This window comes from Mandrillus leucophaeus, unplaced genomic scaffold (genome assembly GCF_000951045.1).
Source record: "Mandrillus leucophaeus isolate KB7577 unplaced genomic scaffold, Mleu.le_1.0 Scaffold68, whole genome shotgun sequence".
Lineage (NCBI taxonomy): Eukaryota > Metazoa > Chordata > Mammalia > Primates > Cercopithecidae > Mandrillus > Mandrillus leucophaeus.
In genome coordinates, this window is record NW_012107363.1 from 396,222 (window position 1) to 410,532 (window position 14,311).

At 48.1% G+C, this 14,311-nt stretch overlaps 1 protein-coding gene across 3 annotated transcripts in view; it reads right to left on the minus strand.

Annotated features, from left to right (window-relative positions):
- The window catches only part of CRMP1 (collapsin response mediator protein 1), a 74,426-nt gene that overhangs the window by 31,700 nt on the left and 28,415 nt on the right, over positions 1 to 14,311 (minus strand). For all 3 annotated transcript variants that reach the window (XM_012002133.1, XM_012002134.1, XM_012002135.1), the window contains exons 3-6: positions 13,926 to 14,110; positions 9,189 to 9,353; positions 4,646 to 4,707; positions 2,618 to 2,698 (exon numbers count right to left, since the gene is read on the minus strand). In XM_012002133.1, the coding sequence (XP_011857523.1) occupies positions 2,618 to 2,698; positions 4,646 to 4,707; positions 9,189 to 9,353; positions 13,926 to 14,110 (493 nt within the window). The remainder of the gene's footprint in view (positions 1 to 2,617; positions 2,699 to 4,645; positions 4,708 to 9,188; positions 9,354 to 13,925; positions 14,111 to 14,311) is intronic.

Consider the following 14,311-nt stretch of genomic DNA (forward strand, 5'->3'; position numbering starts at 1 on the left):
GGTTTTGCCATGTTGGCCAGGCTGGTCTCAAACTTCTGACCTCAGGTGATCTGCCCGCCTCGACCTCCCAAAGTGCTGGGATTACAGGCGTGAGCCACCATGCCTGGCTGATCCCCAAAATTCTACTGAGCAAGAAGCAGGCTGAGAAAACCACTCAGCTGCGACAGACATGCACGACCTTTCATGAAAAAGGATGGACGACTCAAAGGATGGAAGCAGGAGCTCAGAAGGTAGAGCCAAGAGCTATGGAGACTTTTCTCAGACTTTGAGACTCAATCAAGGAACTGCCAACATTTCCCAGCCAGACTGCAGAACCGCCATGAACCAATGACTCCTTGGTGCCTTCTATTTTCCCCTTTTTGAATAGAAATGTCAGGTCCACCCCTGCATGTTGTATGTCAGGAGGGTCGAGAAGATATCTTCCTTCTTTAGCTTCATAGACCTACAGATTATGGGAAATACAGCCAAGGAGCCTCATCCACACCTGGATCTGGTTCGGATGATGAGATTCCAGACTTTGAGCTAATGCTGTCATGAGATTTTTAAGAACCATGGGAGGGGGTGATTGTAATTTGCACGGGAGAGGGTCATCAATCATGGGGGCCAGAAGACAGATTGGGAGGAAGTCTCAGATGTGGCCCTAGTAATTCTCACTTCCTGACATTCCTGCCCTTGTATAATCCCTTCTTTTTGAGTGTGGGCTGGATGCAGTGACCTGTTAGCAATGAACAGAACACTCCTGCATGATGGAATTAAGGCACTGTTTGTTTTTTACATTGAATTTGAAAGAATGTCAATTGTGCAGAAAAACTATAAGGACCCAGATAAGAAGAAGTGAAGTCAACAGAAGAACCTTAATGGTGAAGCTTTAGATCTCCAGCACTGAGCCATTATGCTGCTCTTCCACTGTGCTCTGGAACCAGAGGGAACTGGTTAACATCCTGGCTCTACTGCCCCGTGAGCAACAGTGAGCAATTTATTCATATCTGAGCTTCGGTTTCCCTATCTATAAAATGGGAATAATTATATCTACCATATGGAGTAGTTGTGAGTATGAATATGTGAAGCCCTTTGCATCAGGCCTGGCATGAACTACCTTTACTGGCTGCATCCAAACCTTCCCCTACGTGCCTGGTCTTGATTTACAGCATTATGAGCAATCCATGCCTCTGCACCAGAGACCCAGAAGCCCCCCTGACTTCTTTCTCTTCTTCCTCCACCCAATCGGTCCATGGGTCCTATAGATTGTGTTGCCTTCCTGTCACAACTCACCTCTTCCATCTCCTATCTCCTCTCTTCATTTCTTATGAGAATTGCTGGAATAGAACCTAGCTGGTCACCCTGACTTCATTTTTTTTTTGAGACAGTCTCACTCTGTTTCCCAGGCTGGAGTGCAGTGGCACAATCTCAGCGCACAGCAAGCTCTACCTCCCAGGTTCAAGCAATTCTCATGCCTCAGCCTCACACCTGTAATAGCTGCATTCTCACCTGTAACAGTTGTCTTCCCACCTGCAATAGCTGGGATTACAGGTGTGCTCCACCACACCCAACTAATTTTTGTATTATTAGTAGAGATGGGGTTTTGCCATGTTGGCCAGGCTGGTCTCAAACTCCTGGCCTCAAGTGATCTGCCCACCTCAGCCTCTCAAAGTGTTGGGATTACAGGCGTGAGCCACCACTCCCAGCTTTCATTCTTTTCTCAACAAATTCTCCACTCCATAGCTAGAATTATCAAAATATGTTCATGTCTCATTTTATCCAAAACTTTTGCACGGCTGCAGTCAATTATGTGTAGATTCTGAACCTCATGTACATGATGTCTTAATCTGTTTTCTGATGCTATAACAGAATACCACAGACTTGGTAATTTATACAGAAAATAAGTGTATTTCCCATGGTTCTGGAGGTTGGGAAATCTAATAACAAGGTGTCAGCATCTGGTGAGGGCCTTCTTGCTGCATCACAGCATGGCGGTGGGCAAAACATGAGACAGCAGGTGCATGCCAACTCAGGCCTCTCTTCCTATCCTTATAAAGCCACTAATCCCATCATGAGGGCCCCACCCTGATGATCTCATCTAACCCAAATTACCTCCCTAAGGCCTCACCTCCAAATACCATCAACTTACTAGCTTGTGCATTAAGTTTTCAACATATGAACTTTTGAAGGACACATTCAAACCACAGCACATAATATCATTTGATGCACACAATAACACTACCAGGTGGGTGTCTCTGGATGAAAAATGAGAGCGTTCATGGGAAAAAGTTCCTTGCCCAAGGTCACATGACTAGGAGATGGAGGAGGCTGGCCTGGAACACCTCCTTGGGGTTGGCAAAGCATTTCATTCACATCCTCATTCTCTCATGCAAACCCTCCAAGGTTCACAGGGCAGTTATATTGTGCTCATTTACAGGTCAGAAAACAGGTTCTAGAGTCAATGCGGACTGCCAATGGTGTGTGAGTGACTCTCACCTGGTGTGTCTGATATGACACCCAGTTCCTGGCTTGACCTTTCATTGTATAGCCTCCCCACTCACCAATGCTCTTTTATCAAACCTTTTGCAACAAGAAGAATCAGACTGAGGTAGAAGGAGTGGAAATTCACGCCACTCACCTGAGCTATCAAATCTCCATTTTCTGCATGGACCAAGATCACAGCTCCCAGCCCCTTAAGGAAGGTAAAGGCTTCGTAGAGCTATGGAGAGATAAACAGGGGTTGGTGTGAGATTAAAAAAAAAAAAATCACAGCAGGTGCATTCACGAAGACCATTCTTCTCTCACATCCATTCAGTCATTCACCTGCCAGCCTCTGCAGACACATTCATATGGATGGAATGTGCTGCTATACAAGTCAGACTTGGAAGGACCATTTCTTGACCCTGACATCTTGTAGATCCAAAAGCAGGGAGCTGAGGATGGGGCACAACTGGTCCAAGTCACCCCAGGGCATGAAGACAGACTCAATCTCAGTGCCTATCTGTGCCTTTTGCTGTCTTTTTGGGTTGGCTTTTTTGAAACACCTGTAGGTGTTAATGGCAACAACTGGTCCTGAGAAGTCACGGTTAGTTTTAGAGAAACTGTCTAACTAAATCTGCTGAGGCTGTACCATAGCCACCCACATGCCACAGAAGATGTGTGCATCCTTACAAAAATGTGAACCCATACCATTTTATAGACAATGGTGGGGTGAGGAAAACAAGCTCTCTAATCACTCCAATACTCAGATAATATATAGTATGCTAACCATCCTCTCAATTAGCCAAAACAGGCCCGGCCCACTGCCCAGTGTGCTCCTCCTACCTGAGGAGAATCTGTATTTGGGCATTTGCCCCTGGTAAGGGCCAAAACCATGAAGCTCCCTCTCCGGGGTATTTGAATCTCAACTTTGTTCTCCATGCATGCAAGACGACATCCCCTGGGAGGCCTGCTTTCCGACACACATCCCTATTTCAGCAAATAGGGAAGGCATGTGGAGGCGTGAAGCACTCTTGAGAACCCGCACCCAAAGGCTGCTCGATTTCATCCATGCCCAGGGCTCCAGTGCTTACAATGAAACAGGTGAAAATCACAATTATGCCAGCACATCACATGCTATGTTTTCTATGTAACTGAACCAATTTTCAGCTCTTTGAATGTCTTTTGTTGATTGTATCAAAGGCCTCCAGGACATCTCGGGATAAGTTATTTTCTGTAACCCCAAGTGTTTATTTGAAAGGAAGGACATAAAGTGCTTCTCCCATTGCCCATCTATCTCCATGGTAATAACCAGTTACCCTGCTTACTGATGCCTGTATGGCAGCATTCTGTGCTAGGCACCATCCTAGCACTTTACTCGTCTTATGAAATCATTCAACTGCCTCTATAAGGCACAGCTATTATGAGCCTAAAGCACAGAGAAGTTGGGAGAGCTGCCCCTGGCTGCACAACAAGCAGCCGGTATGGCCAGGGCTTGCAGCCTGGCTTGGCTGTAGCCTCCATGATTTTCTCCACACACTAACAAGCAGAGCAAAGGAAAGTGACAACGAAACAAAACTAGGAGACCCAGGAGTATAAGAAGGCCAGGTGTCCTGTAAGTCGTAACCGCTACTCCTGAAGAACAACTTGCGGCTCCATCTCCCTTGACTTGCTGCATCTACGTAATAATCGTGTGCTGTTGGCAGGGCCAGAAATGTTCCATCTTACAAATGTGACAAGACTAGCATGTTGCAGTTGCTGTGAGGGAAGGCCAGGCAGTCTGTCTTCCTGTGTCAGAGCTCAGAAATGGTCCCCATCCTTGCCTGAATCCCAGAATCAAATGCAGAGCTTTTGGGAAGTACAGGTTCCTGAGTCCAACACCCAGCATCCGTAACGTGCACTAAGAATTGGTATTTGAGTGAGCTCTCCAGATGATGCTGAGGATAAGCCAGGTTTGGGAGCCGCCAAACCAGGGACCCCCTTCTGCATGCCGCTCACACGGTCAGAAAAGAACAGAAGGCCAGCAGGGGCAACAACTGACACCATATCACACAGCCACTCCGTGCCAGAATCAGGACTCGAACCCTGCGGCTTCTCACAATCTCCCTTGCCCTGTGCTGCCTGGACTGGCAAAGCTGGCCCAGTCCTGCCCAGACAAGAGGGGAGAGGGCGAGTGTGAGGGACCTACCTGGCTGTCGGACATTTGGTAGAGATCCTTATAGGCCATGTAGACTTGGAAGGAATTGACGCCTGTTTCAAGAAAAAAAGGATAAAAAAAAAATGTTTAAGAAAAAACAGAAGCATATCTTTCCAATAAATCAATGACCACAGAGCAGAGTGGTAGTCGCCAGGAGAGAGGAGTGCCATTGGGATCCCCAAAGGGGCACCTATCCAGCCTGAGGGTGTGGGTGAAGGTCAAAGGAAGCTTCCAGGGAAAGTCACACCTAAGCAGAATCTGAAGGTGATGGAGAAGAAAGGAAGGAGGAGGAGGAGGAAGAGGAGGAGGAGGAAAAAGAGGAGGAGGAGAAGGAAGAGAAAGAGGAGGAGGAGGAGGTGGAAACTCCCCAGGCTGAGAGGGAGGGGTGTGATAAGGATAAGGGAGGGTGTAATAAGAATCTGCAAGGAAGATGAAAAGACATTAGTCATGCAGCTTCTAGAAATGTCCTAAAGCACATGCTTTTTTATCCCATTTTTTTAAAAATTGTGTTTGCAATTCCCATAAAGACATCAACAGTGACAGCTGCTCTGCCCGGGAGAGCTGAGTTCAGGCCTCAGTTGCTGTGTAGGACTGGAGAAGTTTCACTTTCCCCATTTCTGCAAAGAGGACATTACACCAAATGTGCTGGTTTCCCATCCTGGAAATGCCCTGCACTGGACTGTACAGTACGCTCAGGACGACTATCAAGATTTCTGGGGAAGCCCTTCTGACTTAGAGAAGGATGCACTAAAACGCTTTAGGACAAAGGAAACCAGGTGTGTTCCTCCTTCCCTTTCTTTTCTCCCTCCCTGCATCTCTCTCTCTTTTCCTTCCCTAACTTATTTATTCATATTATAAACATTTATTGAGAGCCTGCTCTATGCTAGGCATGTGCTAAGCGCTTGGGATACAGAAGTTACTAAAGGTATCTTTCGGGAAATCAATCAGCTGGTTCGCTGATATTTGATGCATCTCTCAGTATGCAGGCACCGGCCATGCAACTGTGAGCAAGACGATAAGTCCCTGCCCGGAGGGGGCTCGCCATCTGGGCTGGGGTGTGGGAATACCAGCAAGTCAACGGGCAAAGACAACTCAGTCTGATGATCCCTATGTGGGGGATGCATGGGGGGTTGCATCTGTCAGGGGGCTTCAGGGAAGGCTTCCCAGGGGAGTGCAGCTCAGCACGAACAGGAGAATCGCTAGGAAAAGGCAGGGAGAGTGTTCCTGAAGGGGCCAGCGCTCACTCACACAGCCCCAAGGGCCAGAGGCAGCCTCGAGCAGATGGGAAACGGAGGTGCAGGGGGCCGGGGCTCTGGGCCCGAGGAACTGGAACAAGCCGGCCTGGAGGAGTGGGCGCATCCTCACGAGCCAGGCGGACAGCTTGTGATTTATTCTGGGGATGATGTGGAGCCGCTGAGAGCGTTTAAGCTGATTAGAAAATAAAAACCTGGCCGGGAGCAGTGGCTCACACCTGTAATCCCAGCAATCCAGGAGGCCAACGTGGGCGGATCACTTGAGGTCAAGAGTTCAAGACCAGCCTGGCCAATATGATGAAACCCTGTCTCTTCTAAAAATACAAAAATTAGCCAGGCGTGGTGGCGTGCACCTGTGATCCAAGCTACTCTGGAGGCTGAGGCAGGAGAATCACTTTAATACAGGAGGCACTGAGCTGAGATCTCACCATTGCACTCCAGCCTGGGTGACAGAGTAAGACTCCGTCAAAAAAAAAAAAAAAAAAAAAAAAAGGAGAGAGGAAGGAAGGAAGGAAGGAAGGAAGGAAGGAAGGAAGGGAGGGAGGGAGGGAGAGAGGGAGGGAGGGAGGACCAGACCTGCATCTAAGAGATAGCAAGTGTTGGCGAGGATGTGGGGAAAAGGAAATTCCTGAGCACCGTTTGTGGGAATGTAAATTAGCACCACCACCTCTATGGAGAACAGTACAGAGGCTCCCCACAAAACTAAAAACTGAATTACCATATGCTTCAGCAGTCCCACTACCGGCTAAAAATCCAAAGGAATTGAAATCAGTATGTCCAGGGGATACCCCCACTCCCGTGTTCACTGCGGCATTATTTACAACAGCCAAGATTAGGAAGTAACCTGGGTCCATCAATGAATGAACGGATTTTACAAACGTGGTAAATGTACACAATGGAGGCCTTAGTAAAGAAGGACATCCTGTATTGCAGCAACAAAGGTGAAGCGTGGAACCCTATGTTAAGGGAAATAAGCTAGGCACAGAAAGGCAAATACTGCACCATCTCACTTATATGTGGAATCTAAAAAGTTAGTTGATTTCATGGAAGCATACAAAGTAGAAAGGTTGCTGCCAGGACCTGAGCACAATCGCCATTTGCCTGCTGGTGACCCAGGCCAGATGCACACAGCACAGGGCTCCCTGGATGCCTGCAAGCAGCACAGACCCACTAGGCCCCATGGAGCCCAGTGTCTTTCCCTGCAGACTCCACTGCCACTCCAGAGACCCTTGCATCTCAGTGAGGGGCGCCCTAAACGACCATTCACTTAGGGCAGCAACCTAGGGAAAATTGCTCAGAACTTAATATTAGGTAAGGAAAGTAAGATATGAGACTGTCAATTTCCTTCGATTATTACTGTTATGTAGTTGCGGTGAATCACGCAGCAACTGCAATACAAGGATAATGCCTTTTTCTTTTAAAAGATAAGGTCTCGCTCTCCGAGCCAGGCTGGAGTGCAGTGCTCACTCCAGCCTCAACCTCCCAAGCTCAAGCAATGCTCCCGCTCAGCCTCCCAAGTAGCTGGGAGGCTTGCACCACCACTCCCGGCTATGTTTTTTTTTTCATGGTCTCACTATGTTGCCCAGGCTGGTCTCAAACTCTGGGCCTCAAGCAATCCTCCCTCCTCAGCCTCCCAAAGTGCTGGGATTAGAGGCGGGAGCCACCATGGCCAATAATGCCTTCTTGATAGAAAGAGCTTAAACAGCTATATGAAAATGCAAATTGATGAGTAGGCGAAGAATACAATCAGATACTCACATAAGGAAAAATGTATGCAAAATGTTGAATATAATCAGTAAAGAACTGCCATGAAAACCACAATGGTGGTGTCTTTCACCCATCGAATCGGCAAGAATTTCATAGAAGCAGTAACACCCAGTGGTGCAAAGGTGCAGGGACTAGAGACTCTGGCATAGGATTTGCAGGGGTACAAGGGGATGCATCTTTCAGGAAACCAACTTGGCAATAAGCGTCATAATCTTGAAAAATGCTAAAACCTTCGACCTTCTAATTCCACTTCTGGAAATCTGAAGAAAAATTAGAAATGCAACCAAATGTTTATACATGAAGATGTTCACCATAACAGGATTTATAATAAAACAAATAGAAAGCCTAAATGACCAATAAAAAGAAAATAGCTAAGCAAATTAACCATTATATTGTACATTAGGAGCCATTAAAAAGTTACTGATGAAGAGTAATGTGACTCGTAAAATGTTAAGTGAAAAAAGAAGGGTTCCACATAACAGCTATTGCACAACCACATAGGGAAAAATCATCCAAATACACAGGGAATGGAAAGCAATAATCCTTCACATAAAGAGTAAATTGTGATTGGGGGTAGCACCAGAGGAAAACAATTTTTTTCCTTCCATTTTCTGACTTTCTTTAAATATTGGGGATGATACTGTTATTATGAGAAAACATAGCACAGCTATTTTCAAAACTGGAAACACATCCTCGCTCTCCTTGAAGCACCACGATTGGAGGCTGCCTCCTCAGAGGGGCCCCGATTGCCCCTTTCTGGACAGATCGCTCATGCCCTGACTCTTTCCGTTCTGTTGTTCTTCGCTTCCTTGGTGTCTTCTGATCAGTTCCCCTCCATTCGCTGTAACACACACCATGAAGTGTCTACATTGTGCTGGTGTGAACCCAAACAGAGGGGAGCCAAGGTGGGAAGCAGGGACATATAGACACGGTCCCCTCCCTCACAGAACTCAGGGTTTGACAGAAGAGCCAGACAGACAACATCCCATAATCCAGGAACAATGGAAAAAGTGCCCCAAAGGAGGCTTAAGTAACCGGCATTGGCTATTCAAGGAATGAAGCAATTCTGACTGGGGAAATGGGAGAAGGTAATGGTTGAGTTGGGTCTCGAAGGTGAGTAGCACTGGGCAGGCAGAGGAGAAAGGGCATTCATTCCTGGCAGGGGATCCGCATGAGCAAGGGCCTCGCAGTATAGCCAGTTTCAGGGATGGCAGCCAGGCTAGTGATCAGGGTGATAGGAAAGAAAAGTGACGTTAGATCAGCAAAGGCCTAGCATGGCAGGCTGCAGAGACTGGATCTGCTTCTGAGAACAAGGACAGCCCACAGGTTTTCAAGGAGAAAAGGATGGACTCTGTAAAGGGACTAGCCTGTTTCCTCACTGTCATGGGGCAGAGGGCAGCTCATAATCAGGCTCAGAGCAGATGCAGAAAGGGGGATTTTTCACTCCACATAATCCTTGGATCCGCCAAAGAACCAGGGATTTCCCAAAACCCCGTTCTGAGGCTTTAACTGACCTTTGTCCTGCACCAGCACGTCCAGCTCCTCCCGAACGCCATCGTACCAGCTTGTGATGTCCACGTGAAGGGAGTAATCACAGCAGGATTTGGTGTCAGCTGCTTCGTGCCACTTCTCGAAGGAGGTCAGTAGGCTGGACCCAGGCTCAGGAACAACATGGTCAACTGGGACAGGGAAATATGCATCATGATGCTTCAGACTCAAGTGTTCCAATGGTAGCCACCATCATTACCACCACCACCATCATTGCCATCATTACCACCACCACCATCATTGCCATCATTACCACCACCACCATCATTGCCATCATTACCACCACCACCATCATTGCCATCATTACCATCACCACCATCATCATCATCACCATAATTATCACACCATCACCACCATCACTACGACAGCCACCATCATTATCTCCACCACAATCATCATCACCGTCATTATCAACCCATCACCATCACTATCATTACCTTCACCATCATCGTCATTACCATTATCACCATTACCACTGCCATTATCACCATCATTATCACCCCATCACCATCATCACCATGACCACCACTATCATCACCATCATTATCACTCATCACTATCATCACCTCTACCACCATCACCATCATCATCATCACCATCATCATTACCATTATCACCACTACCACCGCCATCATCACCATCATTATCACCCCATCACCATCATCACCATGACCACCACTATCATCACCATCATTATCACTCATGATTATCATCACCTCCACCACCATCACCATCATCACCACCATCACCACCACCACCATCACCACCATCCACTGTCATCACCACTATCATTATCAGTCCACCACCATCATCACCACTCCATCACCACACCACCACCATCATCACCATCACTAACATTGTCACCACCACCATCACCACCATCATCACCATCATTACCATCATCATCATCACTATCATTATCACCCCATCATCATCATCACCATCACCATCTTCTTCACCACCATCCTATCACCATCATCATCATCCCTATTATCACCCCATCACCATCACCACCATTATCATCACCATCATCACCAACCTTTTCATAATCACTCCCACCATCATTATTGTCATATTGCCATCACTGTCACTATCATTAACCATAACCATTAATTAGCAATGACATCATCACCATCATCTTCAGTCTTTATTACCACCATCATCGCCACCATTGTCATCATCATCACCATCATCGTAACTATTTATGGAATGCTCACTATTTGTCAGATAATGTCACAAAAGCTTTACATAAGCTTGTTCATTCAATCCTCACAACTGTCCTGTAAAGTGAAAATTAATATCCCTATTTTGCAGATGAAAAACTTGAGGCTCAAAGAGGGTAAAGCAATTGCTCAAGAGCATACAACTAGTAAGCAGAAGAAGGAAGGTTATCCAAGACTTGTCAGATAGTCTGAACTCTTACCCACTGCTCCAAGCTGCCTCCTTTGGCATAGAATGCCAAGATGAAAAGGACCTCCGAGACCAAACAAGTTCACTTCATCATCCTTTTTTCAAATAAAATCTTAAATGTAAAGTAGATGAGAAAGGGGAGCCTCCAGTCTTTTAAACCTCCCTTGACTTCATATACTCTGAAGCTTACTGCCCTGTTTCTTCACACCCCCACCCTTCACAGGCAGATGTCAAAAAGAGAAGTCTCACCTTTCCTCCTCCCACTCACACCTCCATTCACCTAAAGCATCAGCCTTTGCTAATATGACCCTCACATCTCTAGGTCTAACGGGAGCATGCAGTCCTCAGTTTCTTGGCCTCTTGGGGCACAGAAGGTCCCTCCCTCCTTCCTTAAACTCGCTCCTCTCCAGCTTCCATGGCAATGCCACCTTCTGGCTTTTTCTTTCCTTTGTCCTACTTCTTTGGCTGCCGCTTCTCAATCATCCTGAGGACTCCATCCCCTACTGTTCACTAGGCTCACTAACTGGATCCCTTCGCTTTGCAGCAGCTCATTGAAACACACCACGTGCTCTGAGCTACAGAACTCTGAACCCGGCTGTGTTCTTGGCTTCTCCACCGAGATGACTCAAAAGCTCCCCCAAACCAGAATGTCCAAAACCTCATGCAGTACTGTCCCCATCCCCACCCCAGCTGTGGTGGACATCCCCAAGTAACGGTTCCACAGCCAGAGGCCCAGGTCACCCGTGGCACTTCCTTTCCCTCGCATGCCCCCATGTCTGACCCAGCACCGAGGGCTGTTGACTGGCCTTCATATCCCAGGAACTGTCCACTTCTGCCCAGTCCACGGCCACGCCGCTCTCATCTCTCAGCTGTATTATGCCATCGCCTCCCAGCTGGTCCTGCCACATCCCATCCCGGCCACTCTATTACGGTCTCTCCAAAACGCAGAACAGTTCACATCTCTCCCTGCTTAAAATACCTCAACGTTGCCTGTCACCCATATGAGAAAGAGCCACAGCCTCATCAGGTCATCGAGGCTCAGGGTTGTCCTCTCCTTGCAGCCTTGCCTCACAGGATGTCATCCCTCAATCTCCACACCCCTGCCCCGCAGGCCTCCCTGCAGTCTCTGGAATGGGAGGTGTGTTCTCACCTCAGGGCCTTTGCATATGCTATTCCCTCCTCCCGGGGCTCTGCTCTTCTCTGCCCCCTTCCCCTGGTTAATTCCAACTCATTCTTCAGATCCCTGCACGAATGTCGCTTCTTCAGAGAACACTTCCCCGAGACCCCGCCCCTCAGTTCAAAGCACTGTGCGCCCTTCTTTTGTAGCAGGAGTCACAGTTTCTAGTCATACATGTGGATGATTAGTGACTCCCAGAGAGATGACAGGCCCTTGACAACGAGCATCTTTCCTGCTTTTGTTCACCTGATACAGTGCCTGGTGCGGACTCTTAATTAACATTTGTTGAATGAAGATGGGGAAGGACGGGGACCCTTTCAGAGCCCCGGACTGTGGTCCTCGTGTGCTTTCACAGGCTCTTGGTGTTCCATGAAACACACTTTGGAAACTGCCCTTCACAGGTGAGGAGGATAAGGTTTACAGGGCAGGGCTTCCCAGGATCTCACAGCTGGTGATGGACAAAAGCAGGGGACGTCCCAGGAACTCTGGCTCCTCATCCAGGACTCTTTCCCCTGCCCTATGCAGTCCCCCTGAGCCCGGAACTTCCGTGCCCATCTCTGAGAACTCTCATGTCCCATGCACTACACGAAGGAATCTCATGTACGTCTCCAAACCACCCTAGGCGCTTCCCACCATAAGGCCCGCATTACAGACAAGGAAGCTGAGGCTCAGAGAGGCCAAATGCTGGCCACAGTCACGCAGCTGCCTGCCGAGTGCCAGTGCTCGGGTTCAAACCCTGGCCGCTGGGATCCAAGTCCAAGTCTAGATCTTCCTCCCATTTCCCATCCAGCAGATCCACGGGCTGCCCTTTGGAAGAGGGATCAGGACAGTGCTTGCCTCAGAAGTCGAGCCCCACTCCTGGCTCAGGGACTTGGCAAACTCTGCCCATAGCAGTGGGCTTCAGCCCACAGACCACGCTTCCAAAGGGACTCCTTTGTGAAGAAGCGGGAGAGACGGGCAGGGTTGGGGCCAGCTTACAGACAAGTAGCCTGGAACTGAAGAGCCTAACAGTTGACAGAACATTTACAATAAACTGTGGCCTATTTAGTTAAAATTGCTTATTAAAATGAATTCAAGCAAAAGCAGCTCTTCAAAATCAACACAAGAAACAGCAATCGGGCTGCACAGGGCTATGGAGGAGGAATCCAGTTTCCCAGACCGAGCACTGTTGGGGACTGGTCTCATTGCCCACAGTATTTCCTTCCCTCCCCGGCCTCACCAGGGCTCTCTGTGGCACAGTGTGCTCCTGTCAACTTTGGGCTCGGCCACGTGACTGACCTTGGCCAACAGAATGTGGGTGGAAGCTGCAGCATGGAAGGGAAGAGATGAGGCAGTGAGAGGAGGCAAGTTTCGGCCAGAATCCCCTGCATTCTGCCATTCACCAGGAGAACAGAGTGGCTGGGGAGTCGCTGGGTCCAGAATGGGAGACCCACGGTGCCCGAGTCCAAACCACAGCTGAGCACAGCCACTCCAGCCCCACGCCCACTCCTGCACACCCTCAAATGAGAAAAACAAGTGTTGCTTGAGATTTGGGGGCTGTTTGTTACGTGGTCTTATCACAGTATTACTGCAGCAATACTGACTAATACAACCACTTCCCAGCTATGTCTCCTTGGGCAAGTTGCTTTACCTCTCTGAGCCTCTATTCTCCCATCTGTCACAATAACACCTATGTCACTGGTTCTGAAACCACAGCCATCTTCACATCATGTTGAAGGGTTTTTTTTTGTTTTTTTTTTGCTTTATCTCCCTATAATCCATGTCTTCTTCACTTAATGCTTTTCTTTAAACACATTTTGTTTCTAAAAATCTAAATGTGACTTCAGTCTCACGCTAAGCAATTATACCAATGAGATGGTATTTCAATATTTTAAAAATAATTTTTTTAAATTGGTACCTATAAAACCATGTTGTTTATTAAGCCATCTTGTGTAGTCCCAGTGGCACACACGGTGTGCTCTGTAAAACGGCGACCTGTGTCCTAGGGCTGCGGTGAGAATGAAATCCAGTGGCACCCTGGGCAGACAGCCTCGAACACACTGAGCACTTGTGATACTGGTGATGAGGAGGGGACCTCACAGTCTATGTCCCTAAGGCAGGGGACAGTGTCACTCACTGATCATCGTGGTCCCGCCCACCAGGGCCGCCCTGGTCCCTTGGAAGAAGTCATCAGCGGCAGTCATCCCCTGGGAGGGCTTCTGCAGGTACGTGTTGACATCGATACCTCCGGGAATAACCATCCGCCCGTTGGCTTCAATGGTCTTCACTCCACCAGGAACGATTAAGTTCTCTCCTATTTGTCTGGAGGCAAACAACAGAGACAGCCTTGGTTCTTAAAGGAAAAGTAGAATGGGCAGTCAACCCACAGCTTCAGTTCTGTTAAATAAACATTTCTGAGTTAGGCCCTTCACAAGGCCCTGGGTAGACAGATAACTCAGGCAGGGCGCATGCCCTCAAGGGGCTCACAGTCTAACAGGAAGTAAGGCAGGTGGGCAGACTGTT